General features: G+C 27.7%; 1 protein-coding gene across 1 annotated transcript in view; it reads right to left on the bottom strand.

The window, feature by feature from the left end:
* Positions 1-16,944, bottom strand: part of LOC111614815 (calnexin-like) — a gene marked incomplete at its 5' end in the record, with an annotated part of 27,319 nt that extends 10,375 nt beyond the window's left edge. Inside the window, 11 exons of the mRNA XM_023356181.1 lie at positions 528-668; positions 2,955-3,029; positions 3,099-3,211; positions 6,287-6,327; positions 6,404-6,517; positions 8,783-8,818; positions 8,909-8,983; positions 9,073-9,151; positions 11,652-11,781; positions 16,649-16,799; positions 16,868-16,944. Of these exons, the coding sequence (XP_023211949.1) occupies positions 528-668; positions 2,955-3,029; positions 3,099-3,211; positions 6,287-6,327; positions 6,404-6,517; positions 8,783-8,818; positions 8,909-8,983; positions 9,073-9,151; positions 11,652-11,781; positions 16,649-16,799; positions 16,868-16,944 (1,032 nt within the window). The remainder of the gene's footprint in view (positions 1-527; positions 669-2,954; positions 3,030-3,098; positions 3,212-6,286; positions 6,328-6,403; positions 6,518-8,782; positions 8,819-8,908; positions 8,984-9,072; positions 9,152-11,651; positions 11,782-16,648; positions 16,800-16,867) is intronic.
* Between the last annotated feature and the right edge of the window lie 230 nt (positions 16,945-17,174).

Raw genomic sequence — 17,174 nt, 5'->3', positions numbered from 1 at the left:
GTAGAGAAAAAAAACTTCTTTTTATTAGTTTTAAAATTTACTTCTATCTGAGCTGAAACTAATTTAGCTTGAAGAACACCTTAAGCATTAATATTTTTTCCAGCAACACAAAAAAAAAAAATTAAAATTTGAACACAGTAAGAACATTAATTAGAAATTTCAGTTCAAATCTTCTAGTTTATAAATTAAACCTAATACAGACCTGTAAAATAGGTAAAAAAATGTTTGTTTAATTAAACAAAATATAGTGTTACTGGAAAAAGTATTAAGGTGTTCAAACTGTTTGTAATTTTTTGCTATATTGTTGGAAGTACTAATGTAAAATTACTTTATTATTATATAATGTACATTCAATAACGTCGTTATCCTTTCCCCAATTCCCTAATTTTTGAAACTGGTTTCACCAACCACACCATTTTTTAAAACACAACCCTCTCCATGGTTGGCAAGGGATGCTCTATTTTAATGTTAAAAAATTTTATCATTCCATCAAATTTTAAATATAAATAAAATTGCATTTAACTCACCGTCTCTCTGTCTACCAGTTCTTTCTTCAAAACCCAGGTTTCTGCCGCCCACTGTTCCGACACAAACATATCATCTGTGATTATGATGTTATCAAATAGAATGTTGTCTGTCATTGACCACAATTCAAAACCGACTGCTCCCTGTAAATTAAGCAATTTTTAAAATTTTTATTAAATCATAATTTCCTTTTGAAACAACAACATAGAATAATTTTGCAAATTGGAAATAGTTTTAAATACATTCAATTATAAAATGAATAAGTTGGACAGGACCAATATTTCTAAAACACAATGAGCTTAATTGGATTCTGACAGAAATCTGAAACATATTCCTATTACTGTAAACACACACACAGTGAAGCCAACTGAGATAACTCAAATTAATATTTCCAATATATTATCATTAAGTTTTATATTACAACATATTATTATATAAGAAATATTAATAGCATCAGTAGAATTTGATAAGATTTACTATAATGAAGACATTTAACAGTGGTATTTCAAACACAATTCAAAATTTATTTGATTTCATTCTTGTAACAATTTATTCAATGTTTCAGTAAACTATTCATTATATATTTCATTTGTTTTGAAAATGATTTAAATATTCTTCCTTAAAATTAGTTATAACTTAACATTTATATATTTTTTTATCTTTCAGATTTGATCAAGTATTTTCAAATGATGAAAATTTTGATAGTTTTTATTTCATTTCAAGATATTTTTTTTGACAGTTGCCGAAATCAAAACCAGGATCAGGTGTTTTGAAAGGTATTTAGCTGACTAAATGCAATTAAATTTCATATGGTGACATTTCAGAACATGCAGAATATATTTCCATAAAAAGAAATTAGTATACCAAAACTCACCACCAGGGTACTTTTGGCACTGCAAGCAACAAACATTAATGCAAAATACTCATGCTATACAAAGACCTTAGTGATGTATGGGATACTACTCAGTGGTCTCCCTCTTATAGGTGTAAAACTTGATGGTGGTGAGCTGTGTTCTGTGGCCAACTGCAACTAATCCTCTGTAATGCTTCTCATGTAATGTGAGACTCTTTCAAGGGTATCAAATTTATGATAAGTCCTCAATAAACCACACTTTTTAAGTGACCCTACAACCATAAAATTACAAAATTACAATCAGTATAAAAGTACCATAGTGATGAGTTTGATATACTCATTTTTTTTAATGAAACGTCTGTTGCCCTGAAATGTCACTGTAACAAATTTGGTTGTCTCTTTTCAACTTTCTTAAATCTCTATACAACATTGAATAGAGGTACTTTAATTATAATCATCCTATATTTTATTTGGGCAAGAAAACATTTCTGTAAAATATGAATTAATTAGGAAAGAGGTCTGAGCTTCATTCGTTAGTAAAGATGATTCATAATACCAATTACTTGTTACTTTGGTATTCATTATACAGCATTGCAACGAGTCAGCAAGACACTGCTGCATTAAACAAAACCTGATGAATGCTCTTCCTCATCCTAATGATGTTTTAAGTTCAGAAATTGATTTAACAAATTTTAATCCATCATGAATGTCTGTTCGTTTCGTCGTAAGACAACGGCAGATGTAATCCCAATAATTTTTTTTTTCCGCGTACCAAGTAAACTGGTGTGCTTTCTATTAATTCTTTCTCTTTTTTTACTTGCAAGTAACCTTGATTCTTCTTCTCTTTTTTCTGCACATTTTAACTGTTGCCGTAATTCTTCCATATTTTTCTCTAAATGGGCGAGTTCAGCTTTCAAATCTTTCACTTCATTAATATTTTGAATCTCATTTGTAAATTGCTGTGTTAAAGTGGGTTCATTTTGTGACGTACAGCTGACCAAACTAGAGACGCTCATGCTTCTGCTAGGTGGTTGCCAAGAATAAGTTGTACTAAATAGCTTTCTAGCAAACGTCGGCCAAGACACGTCGAGATCGTGTCCTCTTGGCGAAAGATCAAACTGTATGTCATTTAATTCATATAATGTGGAAATGAGGAAAGAGGTCTGAGCTTCATTCATTAGTAAAGATGATTCATGATACCAATTACTTGTTACTTTGGTATTCATTATACAGCATTGCAACGAGTCAGCAAGACACTGCTGCATTAAACAAAACCTGATGAATGCTCTTCCTCGTCCTAATGATGTTTTAAGTTCAGAAATTGATTTAACAAATTTTAATCCATCATGAATCCATCAGGTTTTGTTTAATGCAGCAGTGTCTTGCTGACTCGTTGCAATGCTGTATAATGAATACCAAAGTAACAAGTAATTGGTATCATGAATCATCTTTACTAATGAATCTTTACTTATTTTGAATAAATACAAAAGTAATACTTAAAAGTAATAAAGATAATATACATTGGTACATTATCTCATTTTATGTATATCGTATGCATATAAAAAGAAATACTCACCACAGGTGTCATTCTATAAGGATGTTTATCTTCAAAGAATTCTGGATTTTCAATCCTCCTTGGTTTCCATTTACCCTAAAATTAAATGGTCATGTCAACTGACAATAATCAAAATCAAATATTTTCTTTAAAAATGTAACATACCTTGTAATTTGGATTATCAATAAGGGGTGCTCTCCATTTTCCCTTGTAATTTGGATTATCTATCATGGGTGGTTTCCACTCTCCACATCCAGCCTGCTCACAGTTTGGATTACCTATTAATATTGATATTAACATTAGCCATATAGTAGAAAATGAAGGAATAATTCCACTTCAACTTGTTTCATTTAATTGAAACACCAAAATATACTTTAAGTAAAAGCAACGAGAATAATATTTAAGTGAATGGCTTTTTAAAACAATCATTACAATTTGTCATTAATTAATACAGCAAACTGTAATGATCTTAAATACTTATGCTGTTCTTGTGTTAATATTTAACATACTATAAAAATATTTTATTGTGTGCAAATTATTTGCTAGTAGTCATATAGTGAGCAATTAGAAAAAAATTAATCTAAAATATTTTCCATTAAATTTAATCAAATTTTAAAGATATAATGACTACATTAGAGTCACGGCCACAATTATAACTTACAATATAATAAAGTTTGTGAAATAAACACTGAAATTACCAGTATTTTTAATACTATATTGTAATAAAACTAGACTAGAGTACATGTAGGGTTGTATTTGAAAATAAATGATAATACTGATCATTTCTTTGTCTCTAGAAATGACCTTGTACTCCATAGTTTGAGAATTGGCTTAAGTTATCATAATTACAGGATGTCTCACATAAAATCAGTCCCAAATCACTTGAGTATATTATTGTAATCTTCATATTGAAAAAAACAGGACAAATGAGACCAAAGATTTTTACTTAATTTTATTTTAAAGTTTATTTATAGTTTTATTAACAAAAATTATGGAAATTTGCATGCCCAATACTTCATCATTTAACATCGGAAGTTCTGTAAAGGTTAAGCCTGTAAAATTTCAGTTATTGTTATCATCTTCAAGTACATAGACATTTTTAATTCATCTTTTAGTAATATCAGCATCAACATAAGGCTTATAATATACAATCATATTATCAGTCGTAACTAGTGCTTTAATCAAATATTTATCATTTTAATTGTTATTGATTAGCAGTATATCAGTTTAAATTGCTAGCATTTCTTACTTCAATTATACTCCAGATAAATTATTAATTAATAGTAAACTGTTCTGGTTTCTTTATGTTCTAAATAGTTATAATCATCTAAAAAACTAAACTAGATAAAATAAAATTAGCTCTGAATATTGTTATCTGTATAATACAGTGAATGATCAGTTCAGACTGAACAAAACAGATAACGAACACTTTTGCGAAAGATTTTTATGTTCAGACAACAAACACATTTGGAAAACAAACAGCTCACAGAACAAACACAACAAGAAGCAACGTAAAATAATGAATACTAATTGGTCTTCCCTTGCCTCCAGGTGACAATTCAAAACCTTTTGGAGTGCAGGAGACGTTGACATTGATGCTCAATCTGATACCGATCAGATAGTATTCCCCTGAACTTTGAAAATCTCCACTGTAATTCCAGACTTTTGTTTACCTTTCTGACAAAGAATTTTTAGTCTTTGCAGGACTGTCGGGCACTTGTTCAGTTTTGCATCAATTTTTATTTTTGAAAGGTGAGAGTATAATAGCCAAGCAGAGAATGGGCAGAAGATGTCTGATGATGTTAGGCAGTATGGCTTGAACAAGTCTACAGTAGGCACAATCTTAGCTAAGAAAGATATCATCAAGAAGCTCAAGTATCTAAAGGAATAACAAAAATCATATGAGAAACAAAGATGTGCCATCCATAAAAAAATGGATAGATTGCTTTTAATTTAGATAATAGAAAAGGAAATGAAAAGAGATGTAACTAGTATGACTATCATTCAAGAGAAAGGTAGAGAAATTTTTGGATAATTGAAGAAACAAACTCCAAACTCCACATTCGTCACATGAGTTCAAGGTGTTCTGAAGCATGCCAGTTGTCCTCAATGATGACATTAAAAATGTTTTGGAAACAAAAATTTGATATTCTTGATGCTATCCAGCTCATTCAAAAGGCAAGGTAAGAAGTCATTCAATGACAGTTGAATTCTGATTGGCAAAAGCTGTGTCCCTCCTGCATTCAGGGAGATAGAAATGATGTACCTGAAAATATGGATAAAATTGTGACAACTGTTACAGATCTCGAATTGGAAGTGAATGAAGATGACATCGAAGAGCTCATCATGAAACTTGAAACTGATCTGATGACAAAAGAACTCTTGAATGAAGAACCAAGAATCTCAGCAAGTTATGTTTTCTTATGAAAAAGAGGAAGACAAGAGGACCAATGCCAACATCTGCTATTAAAGGTCTTTTGAAGAAGTGGGAAAATGTCAGAATACTGGTCTTAGAATGGCATTCAAACCAGGTTCAGGATAATAGGCTTGAGGATCTCTACAACAACAATGCTATTAATTACTTCCGAAAAATCCTGAAGAAAAGCAACCGATGTTGGACAGAACCGATTCTTTAACTCTCCACAAATGGGGAAAAATCATGACCAACAAAAATGCAAGACTGCATATGTATATGTGACACATACATACACAGTAATAATAATTATTACTACAAATAAATAAACATAGTAAGAAAGTATATAATTTTTTATTTATTTTTTGGGGTCTCCAGAATGAATTAATCAAATTCTCATAAAAATTTATGTTAAATCAATAATCAGATAACAAACAATTCGGGTAGCAAACATGGTCTTGGAACGGATTATGTTTGTTAACTGATCACCCACTGTATTTAAAATACATATCATTTAACCAACATGTTATGAAGCAACGTTGGATTGCAAGAAACTTTGTTTGCATAAGATTCTGGATTTTAAATATATGCAATTAATTCTACTTTTGTGATACAGTAAGCATCAATAACAATTTTGAAACAAATGAAAATTATAAAAGGCAATGCAATTTTTATATTTCCTTCCTTTTGGAAATCATACCAGTATTTGATTAAAAATAGATTTCTCTTAATGTTTATGGTTATCAAAATATCACAGAATTATCAATGGAAAGTTTATTAAATATAACAATGACAATAATGTATTTAATCATCAAGTAAAAAACAAAAAATTACGATACTTATTGTATTGTCTAATATTTCAATATATTTATATTTTGAAAAATTAAAGAATTAGAAAATTAAAACTCATTAAGAGAGTTCAAAAACAAAAAATATTTACTTATCAATGGTGGTTCCCATTCACCATCCATTTCATCATCCCTAGATTCAAAATAATAATAAAATATATATAAATTTATTTTTTCATATTATTAATTACTATAATATTAGTACAGACCAGTCTTTTGGCTTCTCAGCATTTGGATCAGGAATAAGCTCCACTTCGTCATCCAACCAACCTTCTGGTTTACGAGCATTTGGATCAGGGATTTGTCTTGGAGCATCTTCATCCCTAAAATATTAATTTCAGAAAGTTTACAAGTTTTGATTTTATATGATATAAATGCAACATATACAATTAGTAATAACTATTATTTAATGTATAATTTTGAAACAATCTGAATGTTTGTATTATCACCATCATATTATATAAACTGACTAAGTTTGCAATCAGATATTTTCCATTACAAAATGTTCAGTATAACTTTATGATATCACAATTAACTATAATGTCTCATGTTACAATTTTAATTGGTAAAACAAGTTTAATCAATCATCTTTAAAAAAAATTCATTATATATAATTGCTACCAAAATGTTCTATTATTTCATTAACAATAACAAAAATAAAATATGTTTACATTCAACTAGGGGGTGCTTCACTCACTTGTTTAGTTCATACGTTTATTAGTTGTGACTGTTTCTTTTTGAATATTCTATCTATTAAATGTTTATAATGTTTTTAAACAAAAAATTTAAAATTTATTATTGGCAAATTGGCAGATTTATGAACAATAATAGAATTTATAGATAAGTGGAGCCAATACCCCGATTTGCACAATTCAGTTCCAAGTGCCCAATGGGCTTTGTCCCCTTATTTCAAATATTCATGAAAATTTTCTCATTCCTGGTGCTGCCATTTTTTTGTGACAGAAAAAAGTGTCATGACAATTATTTTTATATATGTATAATAGATTTCCCTAGTACTACTCTCTGGTATTCCTGACATATCTTGGGTCGCAACCTAACGACCTTGACCTGTGGATCCAAGATATCTCATTTCAGCATTAGAATGTTTTTGAAACTAGTTGTTGTTAGTTGTTACAATTTTTATATTGAAACTAACTTCCGAAATATATATATATTTTTGTTTTTACATTTATTAATATATCTATTTTGTTTGTGTAAAATAAAAAAATAATTTCAATAGCCAAGATACAATAGTCAAGATTATTTTTTTCAAAAATGTGTAATTTTCGTTAGGCAACATTGACAAAAATTCAACACGGCACAACAAGCAATGGAGAAAAATTCCAACACAGGATAGGTTAAGACTTTAGGGCCTTTTGCAAAAGTTTCTCTTTAAACTACAGAATAACTATTCGTAAAAACTAGTCATTTTCACAAGTTTCTTTGACATTGCAGAAAGCTATCAGCCAGTTAGCTGAAAAATTATCCATGCAGCAATAATGTTATCAAAAACAATATGGGATAAACAAGTGAACAAAAATATAAAATGAACTGGAATGTAGACAAAATATATATTGGTAGATTTAATAGATAATAGATATGATCACAATATTTTAATATATGTATTCTATTAGAAATGATTAATTAGTTTATAAAGATTCATTTAACTAAAAATTAACATAAAACTGTAGCTTTTTAAACTAAAACTGATTCTCAAAACATACAATCACTCTATAACATTATAAGATTTGATCTTTTTTAAAAACATTCTGTCAATATTAGGACAAACTTGATTTTATTAGTCTATATAAAAACCACTTCTTGCCCAACTATAGCTATTATATATATGTTATACTATTATATCATATTTAAAATAACAGGTTTATCATACATATGAGACTATATTATACTATTTAGACCATTTTATTTTTATTTACATATTGTGATATGTAAATAAAATGGTTTAAATAGTGTAATATATATATAATTAATTAGTCTAAATAAAAGTCATGCACATCAGAATCAGAGCTATCAGTCATCTTGTTTCTCTGTTAATCTATAAAATAACTTTTAATCATCCAAAATTGAGTAGTTAAAGTTATTCAGCAATTTATCCCAGACTTACACTCATGCAATGTGCTGAAAGTAATTCTAAAGATATTAAAGTTCATTTAATCTCAAGATTAAATAAAACTCATGCAACTGACCCCTAGAATTATACAGCTAATCAATAAATTTTGAAATGTAATTCTCTGAAAGAATTTATGTATTTTAGATACCTACCTACATACAAATATAATAAAGCAATTTTCTAGTTATTTAAAAATATATATATTTTTTATTGTTCATATATCTAATGTTAGTTCTACAGTGAGCTATGTGAAAATTCAATCTATGAAACAATAAATAAAAAATATTATTTTTCCATAAAAAATATTACAACAAAAGAAAAACTCTTCTCTCTTTTGCTTTTACTGTATTATTTAATAAAATAAGCTATAATCAATTAGGCAATAATAAGTGATTTAAAATCTTAATTTTTGAGTGAGTGTAAATTTAGTATTATTTATAATTTAATTTCAGCTTACCAATTGTCTGGCTTTTTGGCATTGGGATCTGGAATCCTAAAAGAAATTCATTATAAATGATGTTTCCTAATTACAGATGAATAGGATTATATATATATATATTAAAAATATGTATAAAAAACCCACTTTTCTCTTTCATCCCAATCTTCAGGTTTTGAATCATTTGGATCATCAATTTCAGCAGGTGGATTAACTGAAGGACTAAAAACAACTTTTTTTTTAGTTTTTTGTATAAAAGTTTTATTTTTATATAAATCAGAAACAATGACATTTGTTATTTGCATATATACCTAACATCTTCTAGTAAACTTCCCTTGTGTATACTTTTTTGATCAATCTGAATTTCAAAACGATTGTCAGGTGTAATAACTGAAATACACAGAGAAAATATATTTGAAATTATCATAAGAAACTTATTCAACTAAATTAAAAGTTGTTGTTATAATATGAATTTATATGATAATGCAATATCTAACAAAAACTGAATTAAAACTGGTTTAGTATACATTTAAATATTATATTACTTATTACACAGTTATGGGTTTTGAAAATTAGTTATTATTACACAGTTATTTTTACACATTAGTTATTATTACACAGTTATTATGGGTTTTGAAAATTCAGATGTGAATCATACATTAAAATCAGCTTATTGTAATCACAGATATTGTTATCAGTCATTTAATATAATCAAAGTTAACAGGTCCTAAAACAATGAGTTTAAGCACATTAAATAAAACTTTAGTTTCTGTAATTAGAGAATTGGTTATAGTTATCATCATATATGTGTAAATAGGCATTTTTAAGCTTGTTTTTGCACTATCAGCCTCAACATTTCAATCATTATCACTGATTAAGAAGAGTGATAATCATTAAGATCTATTATTACTTGCCTGTAATGCAATTTGTTTAAATTGCTAGCATTTCTTAACTGTAAATGAACTATTCTTTAAGAACTTAACAAGCAAAGTATAGTGGATGAATTATATATTAATAAATAAATAATAATAATAATAATAATTATTAAAACAATTAAACATTGTTAACTTTGAAAATTTATTAATGTGTGTTTTTATTGTTAAGCTGTATATATCAATACAAATAAGTGATTTCACCACTCTATTTAAATGCTTTCAGCACTGTGCATATGCAGCCTAAATAAACTAGCATCTAAATCACACAGTTATGCATGACGTAAACACTTCAGCTGGATGTATTTTTAATTATGGAAATCAGATACTGCTAATCAGCAATGAATAATCTTCATAAGATGGTTTGTTATCATTTTCTACAAAATGGCTCATTGGATAAACATAGTAACTGAGAAATTAATAGTAGTAATTTATAATTTTCTTGAAATTTTTGAGTAAAAGAATAGAACAAAAATAAAAACAAAAATAATTATAAATCAATTTTTGTTTTTATTTTTTTGCACAAACAACAGGTATGTTGATTGTGAGAAAAAATTGTGGCTGAGTGCAGTATCATCAACCATCTTCCACCAAATAGCATGCAAATGTAGTAGTGAATATCAGTAGTACAATCTGTGCATGTCATGTGATTCTTGGTTTAGTGAAATGAAATTATTCACGTGGGTATCCAGCTGAAGAGTCAATAAGATCACAAACTTTCACTATTTCCTTATTTATTTACCCCATTTAATGTTATCAGTGTATAGGTGATCTCAAACTGATTAATATGTAGTAAAATCTCTTTATTTTACTTAAATTATTTATTTTATTTAAATTAGTTAAATAGTTTGGACACACACCGAAATGATTTTTAGCATAATCTCTCACTGAATTCTGACTTATTAAATATTTGTAAAATCTCTTTCCTTGTTCTTTATAACCTTATAAATAAAATGATATTTTTGTAATTTTTGTAAATTTGTTTGTTTGTGGGCAGCATCACATCTGTTTGAGACTTTTGCAGACATCTTTGTGTTTGGATTTGTAGTGTCAAATTTCATTTTCTTTTGGAAAATTTATCTTTCTTTTTATTTATATACTTTCCTGCAAACCTGATCCATTGTATTTTATTAAAAAAAAATTTGTAAAAACCTACAAATTTGTTTCAAATTACCATAAAAGTTCATTTTAGCAAACAAATCTGTGTTATCACTGTTTGCAGATCAATCCACCACCAAAAGCACCATATAACACATCTAACTTCACATTCAGTTACTTCCATTTTAGAAATAGTAAATTAATAAATCAATTTAATTATTAAGAACACATGATCTAAATAATGATTTGCAACTGGCTAAAAATCAGCTGTGATATCATTACCATGTAATCAACCTCATTTTGCCTGAATACTGGTAATTTAGTTTCTCTTATCTGACAAAACCTAATGATGAGTGAATATCTGGAAAGTATTTAAAACATATTATTTCTCATCTACTTTCAATATTTCTTTGAAATGTAATTATTTTCTCTTGAAATATATCACTTTAAATTGTTCACTACAAATTGCTCTAAGGATTACCTTACTCATTGTTTGAGAGAAATTTTTTAATCTTTATGAATATTTCTGTAAATATGATGGAGCAATTCTATGCAAAGATATCAAAAGAAAACAGGTGAAATTCATTGACACTGCAACAAAAACAAATATTCAATTTATATAGTCATCAGCCAACAAAAGCATGTATAGTTTTGATACCGATATTTTCATAAAAGCATTGTTGGATACATCTGCTAGCAATCAATAAACTGAATGCAATAGCTTAACACTCCATATTTAAAATGTAAAAATTTCATATAAAGAATTATTGTATTCGGATGAATCTATTAGATTCAACAGAATATAATAATTAAATTTTAAAATAAATATTTCATTTAAAATATAAAATAAAAGCACTTACTCAAAGTAAATAAATGAGGTTTTTTGTCTTTAAATAAATCTTCCAACTTTGGTATAGAAGAAGCTCTTTTCCAATGTTTTTCTTGATATGTGCCATTCTTTGGATTTCTATGTCTAAAAATGAAATGTAACTGAAAAAAATAAAATATGTAAATTTGACTGTAAAGAACTTGAGTTTTCTTTCATTAAAATGAATAAAATGTAAAAACATAAAATAAAGTTTTCAAATGTATTTGTTCTTTTATTGATGGAAATTGAACATTTTTAAATAATTCTGAATTAAGGAAAGAAGAATCCTTCATTTTAAAAGACCTTATAATATAATTAAGATGAGTTAATAATAATAATAATAAGTGCAGAGCCCAAATGGTTAGGAGTTGAAAGTTAAAATTTGGTACAAAGTGTACATTCTCATGACATATCCTAAGTAGAGATTTTTTTAAATTCCCCCATGGAGGAGAAAGAGAGGGTTAAGGATTACCCTGAAGTACTTGGCTTCTACTGTACTATTTTAGATGTGGTTTTTTGCATTTTTGTGGGAAATCAAACATATTTTTAGACCCTTCTAAAAATTCTCTGATCAGCCTCAGAAAAGGGGGGACCTAATTCTTGCACCTGATGAAAATGGGTAAGATCGGTCACATAAGATAACCTTTGTAGTTATATAAATCAAATTCTATAATATAATACATTAGAAGGGTTAGAAGTATAAAATTAGCTAATTTTAATGTTTGTTCTTATTTCTTGCCTGGGCTTACCTAGAAGTTTTATATAAAATAAATCACAATTTTTAAAGGCTTCACTAAAGGAATAAAGGCAGTCAAAATGCTTTCATCCTATACACCAATGCTATTGAAGCAAGTAAATATGCTATAAAAACAATGATAAAAAAAAACCTAACCTATTGAGAAACTGTAACCATAATTTCATCATTCAGGAATCATAATTCTTAAATAAACATTCCATAAACAATAAATTACTATTTTTTGTTGTTGTTTATTCTAGTTCCATTTCAGTTTTAAGTATCTAGGGCCTTTGTTGAGATGGGGGATGGTTGAACTGGAAGTTGAGCAGTGTGTTATGTAACAAGAAAATTAGCTGCAAACTGAAAGGTAAATTGTACAAATCAGTTGTTAGATCTACAATGTTGTATGGGGCTGAGACATGAACAATTACAAGAGCCCAAGAAAGAAAGATGGAGGTGGCAGAGAGAAGAACGTTGAGATGGATGTGTGGAATGTCAAGGAAGGATAGAATAAGGAACAGGTTTATTAGAGGTTTTGTTAAGATGGGTTCCTTGAGCAGGAAGATGCAAGAATGCAGGTTAAGGTGGTTTGGCCATGTAGAGCGAAGTAGTAAAGATTATGTTGGAAAGAAAGCCAGAAAACTGGTAGTGAAAGGAAGGAGGAAAAGAGGAAAACTAAGGCTGCATTGGAAAGATAAGGTGGAAGAAGACTTGAATAGAGGGAATTTAAGAGAAAAGACACCCTTGATAGGATAAAATGTAGGAAACAGATTAGAGAAGGAAACGCTGAACCCATATAAACATGGGAAAAGTCAAAGATGAAGAAGTTTCAAGCGTAAAATATTGCTTTTTTATGGACTCATCATACAGGAACTTAGGAGACAATATGGCTGAATTTAAACTTTATTGATATTAGTTACAAGAAAATGCATTTCAGGTGTCACACCCTCATCAGTTCTTATCATTTAGTACCTGTATTATTCAAGGATATTTTTTGTACTATTTCAATAACAATCATAAATCATACACGGATTAATGGATGAGAAAGATAAAAGATCTTTATTAAAAATGATATTTTTAAAATTTTTTATTACATGTTAAGAAAAATTCAACTGTTATTGAAATAATACAAAAAATCTTTGAAGAATTCAGGTAGTAAGTGGGAAGAAATGATGAGAGGTATGACACCTGAAATGCATTTTCTTGTAACTAATATCAATAAAGTCTAAATTCAGCCAAATTGTCTCCTAAGTTCCTGTATGATAAGTCCATAAAAAAGCAATATTTTACACTTGAAACTGAAACAATAAATTATTATTTACAAAACACTTATCATTCTAGCAATGCTAGACATTTCTAATACCAGTATAAATATAATTACTATATATTTAGACTATAGTATTTTAACATACCTTTTAGGACTTTTTTGTTTAAGTAAATTTGAAATATTTAGCATCTTGGAAGTCTTAAATTACACCTAACGAAATCTTATTATCACTAAATAAATACAATAATACAGGTGAGTCAAAATTGTGAACAATCTTAATTTTTAATTAAACATTATTACCAAGCGAGCGCCTAAATATCGGGCTATAATATGGCTAATTAAATGATTGATATAAAGTAATTTGACACTAGAGGTAGATTAAATAAATAAAATTATTAAATTTATTTAATAATTTATTTATTTAATTATAATTATTAATTTACTTAAGAGATGGCACCTAACATCTACCTCTAGTGTCAAATTACTTTATACCAATCATTTAATTAGCCATATTATAGCTCGATATTTAGGCGATCATTTGGTGATTTATTGTATACTACTCAGGCTTTGCGATGTTATTATTTTTAAACATTATTAATGAAACATCTTAATTTTGTTTCGTTTTCTATTCCGATTGGTCATGACAGACCATTGTTATGGCCTCCCCAATCTCCGGTCTTCTGGCACTAAATTGTACTGTTGAACATTGGTTTGAGTGCATTAATTGTGCTGGTGGCCAGATTGAGACTCTGTATAACACAAACTTTAGGTAAATGCTTTCTCTCAAATAGTGTTCACATAATTTTGATTCACCCTGTATATCAATTTATTTTATCGCTTTTTTCAATAAATTTAAATATAAAATAAAAAATTAATTTTTTTTTAACACTTGAAATAAATTTCCTACTTTGTATTGTAAGAAAATATATTATCAGTTTATATTTTTTTCAGCTGTATATATCAACTATTAAAATAAGAATACAAAAATTACAGACTACACAGTTTACTACAAAACTATATTTTCACTTACTTTCCAAATGTATTTATTATTTTATATCTTAATATTTTAAGAAGTAAAAAGTTAAATGATACTAAAGAAAAAATAAATTTTTTAATAAAATTTACACAAGAGTTCATCAAACCTCTTTACTCCAATTCTGATTTTGTAACAGTATAAAATAAATCTGACTTGGGAGGAAGCTGAAGCCCTTGCCCATGATCAAAATCAATGGAAGATAATTGTTACCTGGTATGTTACCTAGCATTGGAGGTATTACTACTACTACTACACAATAAAACCATACTTTGTGGCCATCTCAGTTATGTAGCCATCCTCAAAATTTCCCTATAAAACTTTTAATATAAATCAAACTCCATCTTAGTGATCACAATAGGGGTATCCTAAAGTGACACTTATCTCTATTTACATGGCCAATAGAATAGGAAAATTTCTGCATTCCTAAACTCAACATATTTTAAAAGTGCTTTAAATGGAACTAAGCTTTCTTGCTAAGAACCTTCAAACAGCTTATGTTCAAATAAAATAAATCTTTATTTACAGTCAACAAATTAAACTTATCTCCAGAGTTTAGTAAGAAAAAAGACAATTATATATTTGTTCAATAATGTTATACAAAATTTGATTGTATTTTGTAAAAATATAACTATAAATCAGCAATGATCAGTCTATGTCACTCAACATGCAACAAAGAAAAATATCAATGAGCCTAGTGTAAAAACTAGTTTAATTTTAACATTTTGTTTTCTTTTGACAGTTGTACACTTTTGTGTATTTAGTGACTTTTGTTTAATAAAATTTCCATAAGGTTGTGTAGGGTCCAAGTCCTGACAGATTTGGCTAAATATTTGATAGTTTGTAGTTTTAATCAAAGTAAAAACGTCCCCGATAGGCACATGATAAAAAAATACACAGTTTTTGAATTATTTAATGTCCAAGATGCAAAAATAATGTAAACTGTGCACATGTTGTGAAAATCTAAATCTTTCTCATTTCAAAATATAAAAAATATGTTCCATAGAGTCCTTTTCAATTGTTATCAAGTCTTGATGGAGTGGTCTCTTGCAGGAAGGGCACTGATGCATAACAAAAAGGAGCACACTTTATCTATTAGTGTAGTATGAACCCAAACAGTATGATAATCAAATTTGCATGTATTGCATAGTAAATGATTTTGCCACAAGGAAATCTAGATAATGTTCCAAACATCAGTAACATTTGAGAACATCTTATATTTTAGAACAAATTTTGATTAATTTTATGTATTGAAGTGAGCAATTATTTATTGTGACATCATCAAAATGCCAGGCTGCAATTTTTTATTTATTTAATTTAAAACATATGCTCTCCACCTTAAATTATTAATAGTTTCTTGCCCCTGTACATCATACTTTTCCTTTAACAATAGAGTCGTGCCAATCATCTATTAATTGCTTTCAGGGGAAAGTTTGAATTGAAATAATGTGACAAACAACTGAGTTTGCATCAGAAGTTCATATATAGTTAATCGCACCCTCCTGCCTCTAAGGTTTCCATATCTTGTCTCGTCTTTCATCTATCTAATTCCATTTTTGGGATTAAGAAAGACAGACAGACAAATGCACGACAGTGGGAATTTATAGGTCTACCATTTTTCAAATTGCAGCCCAACAAATATGATAATGCAAATCAAACACAATTTTTTAATTTTTATATTATAAATTATACTTAAATTATAAAATTTAACCAATTTTAATATTTTACTTACTTAATCAAATATTAAAAAACATGTAATTATTTAAAATTAATACTGAAGAATCAACAGAAGTGAATTATTAAAAATTTGTGTTTAAATTTTGAATAAGTATAATAGAACTTTTTCCATGTGCTAAGTTATTAAAAAAAAGAAAACCACAAATTTATTAAAATCAAATTTAGATATCAGAAAAGTTATTTTTAACTTATTAAATTTTTTTTTTATTTCTCTACCTTCTGTTCAGTTCCACATTTATCAGGACCAAACATTATAGTATATGGAGTCTTGTCATGAAAATTCTTAAGATTCATGTCAGAAGTTTGAGAAAGAACTTTTATGTATGCACCTCCACAATCTTGTCCATTCTGAAAGTGGACTTCATATCTGAAATTAAAACATTTCATTATATAAATTATAAGAAATTTACATACATTAAAAAAAATCATACTTACTGAAGTACAAATGGTTTGTTGTCAAACAAAAATGGTTTGTCTAGTCTAGTTGATATGGCATGATGATGGGCCTTTGACTAGTTTAAATAATATAATAAATTTAAAAACTTTTTAAAAATTATTATTAATTAATTAATATTTAAACATAATATATCAAAATAGTACATTCATATTTAATACAAATGTTTAAATAAAAGAATTTATAAGAAATATCTAAATGAAATTTGATAAAATATAAATTATTTAAATTTGACACCAACCCCTGCCGAAAATCAATCGGGCTAGTTTAATGCTAATTACTAAATAA

The sequence above is a fragment of the Centruroides sculpturatus genome, unplaced genomic scaffold (assembly GCF_000671375.1).
Source record: "Centruroides sculpturatus isolate CEXI.00-Female unplaced genomic scaffold, Cexi_2.0 scaffold2247, whole genome shotgun sequence".
NCBI lineage: Eukaryota > Metazoa > Arthropoda > Arachnida > Scorpiones > Buthidae > Centruroides > Centruroides sculpturatus.
Note: the sequence above shows the minus strand (reverse complement) of the source record. Positions and strands in the feature narration are given on the sequence as shown.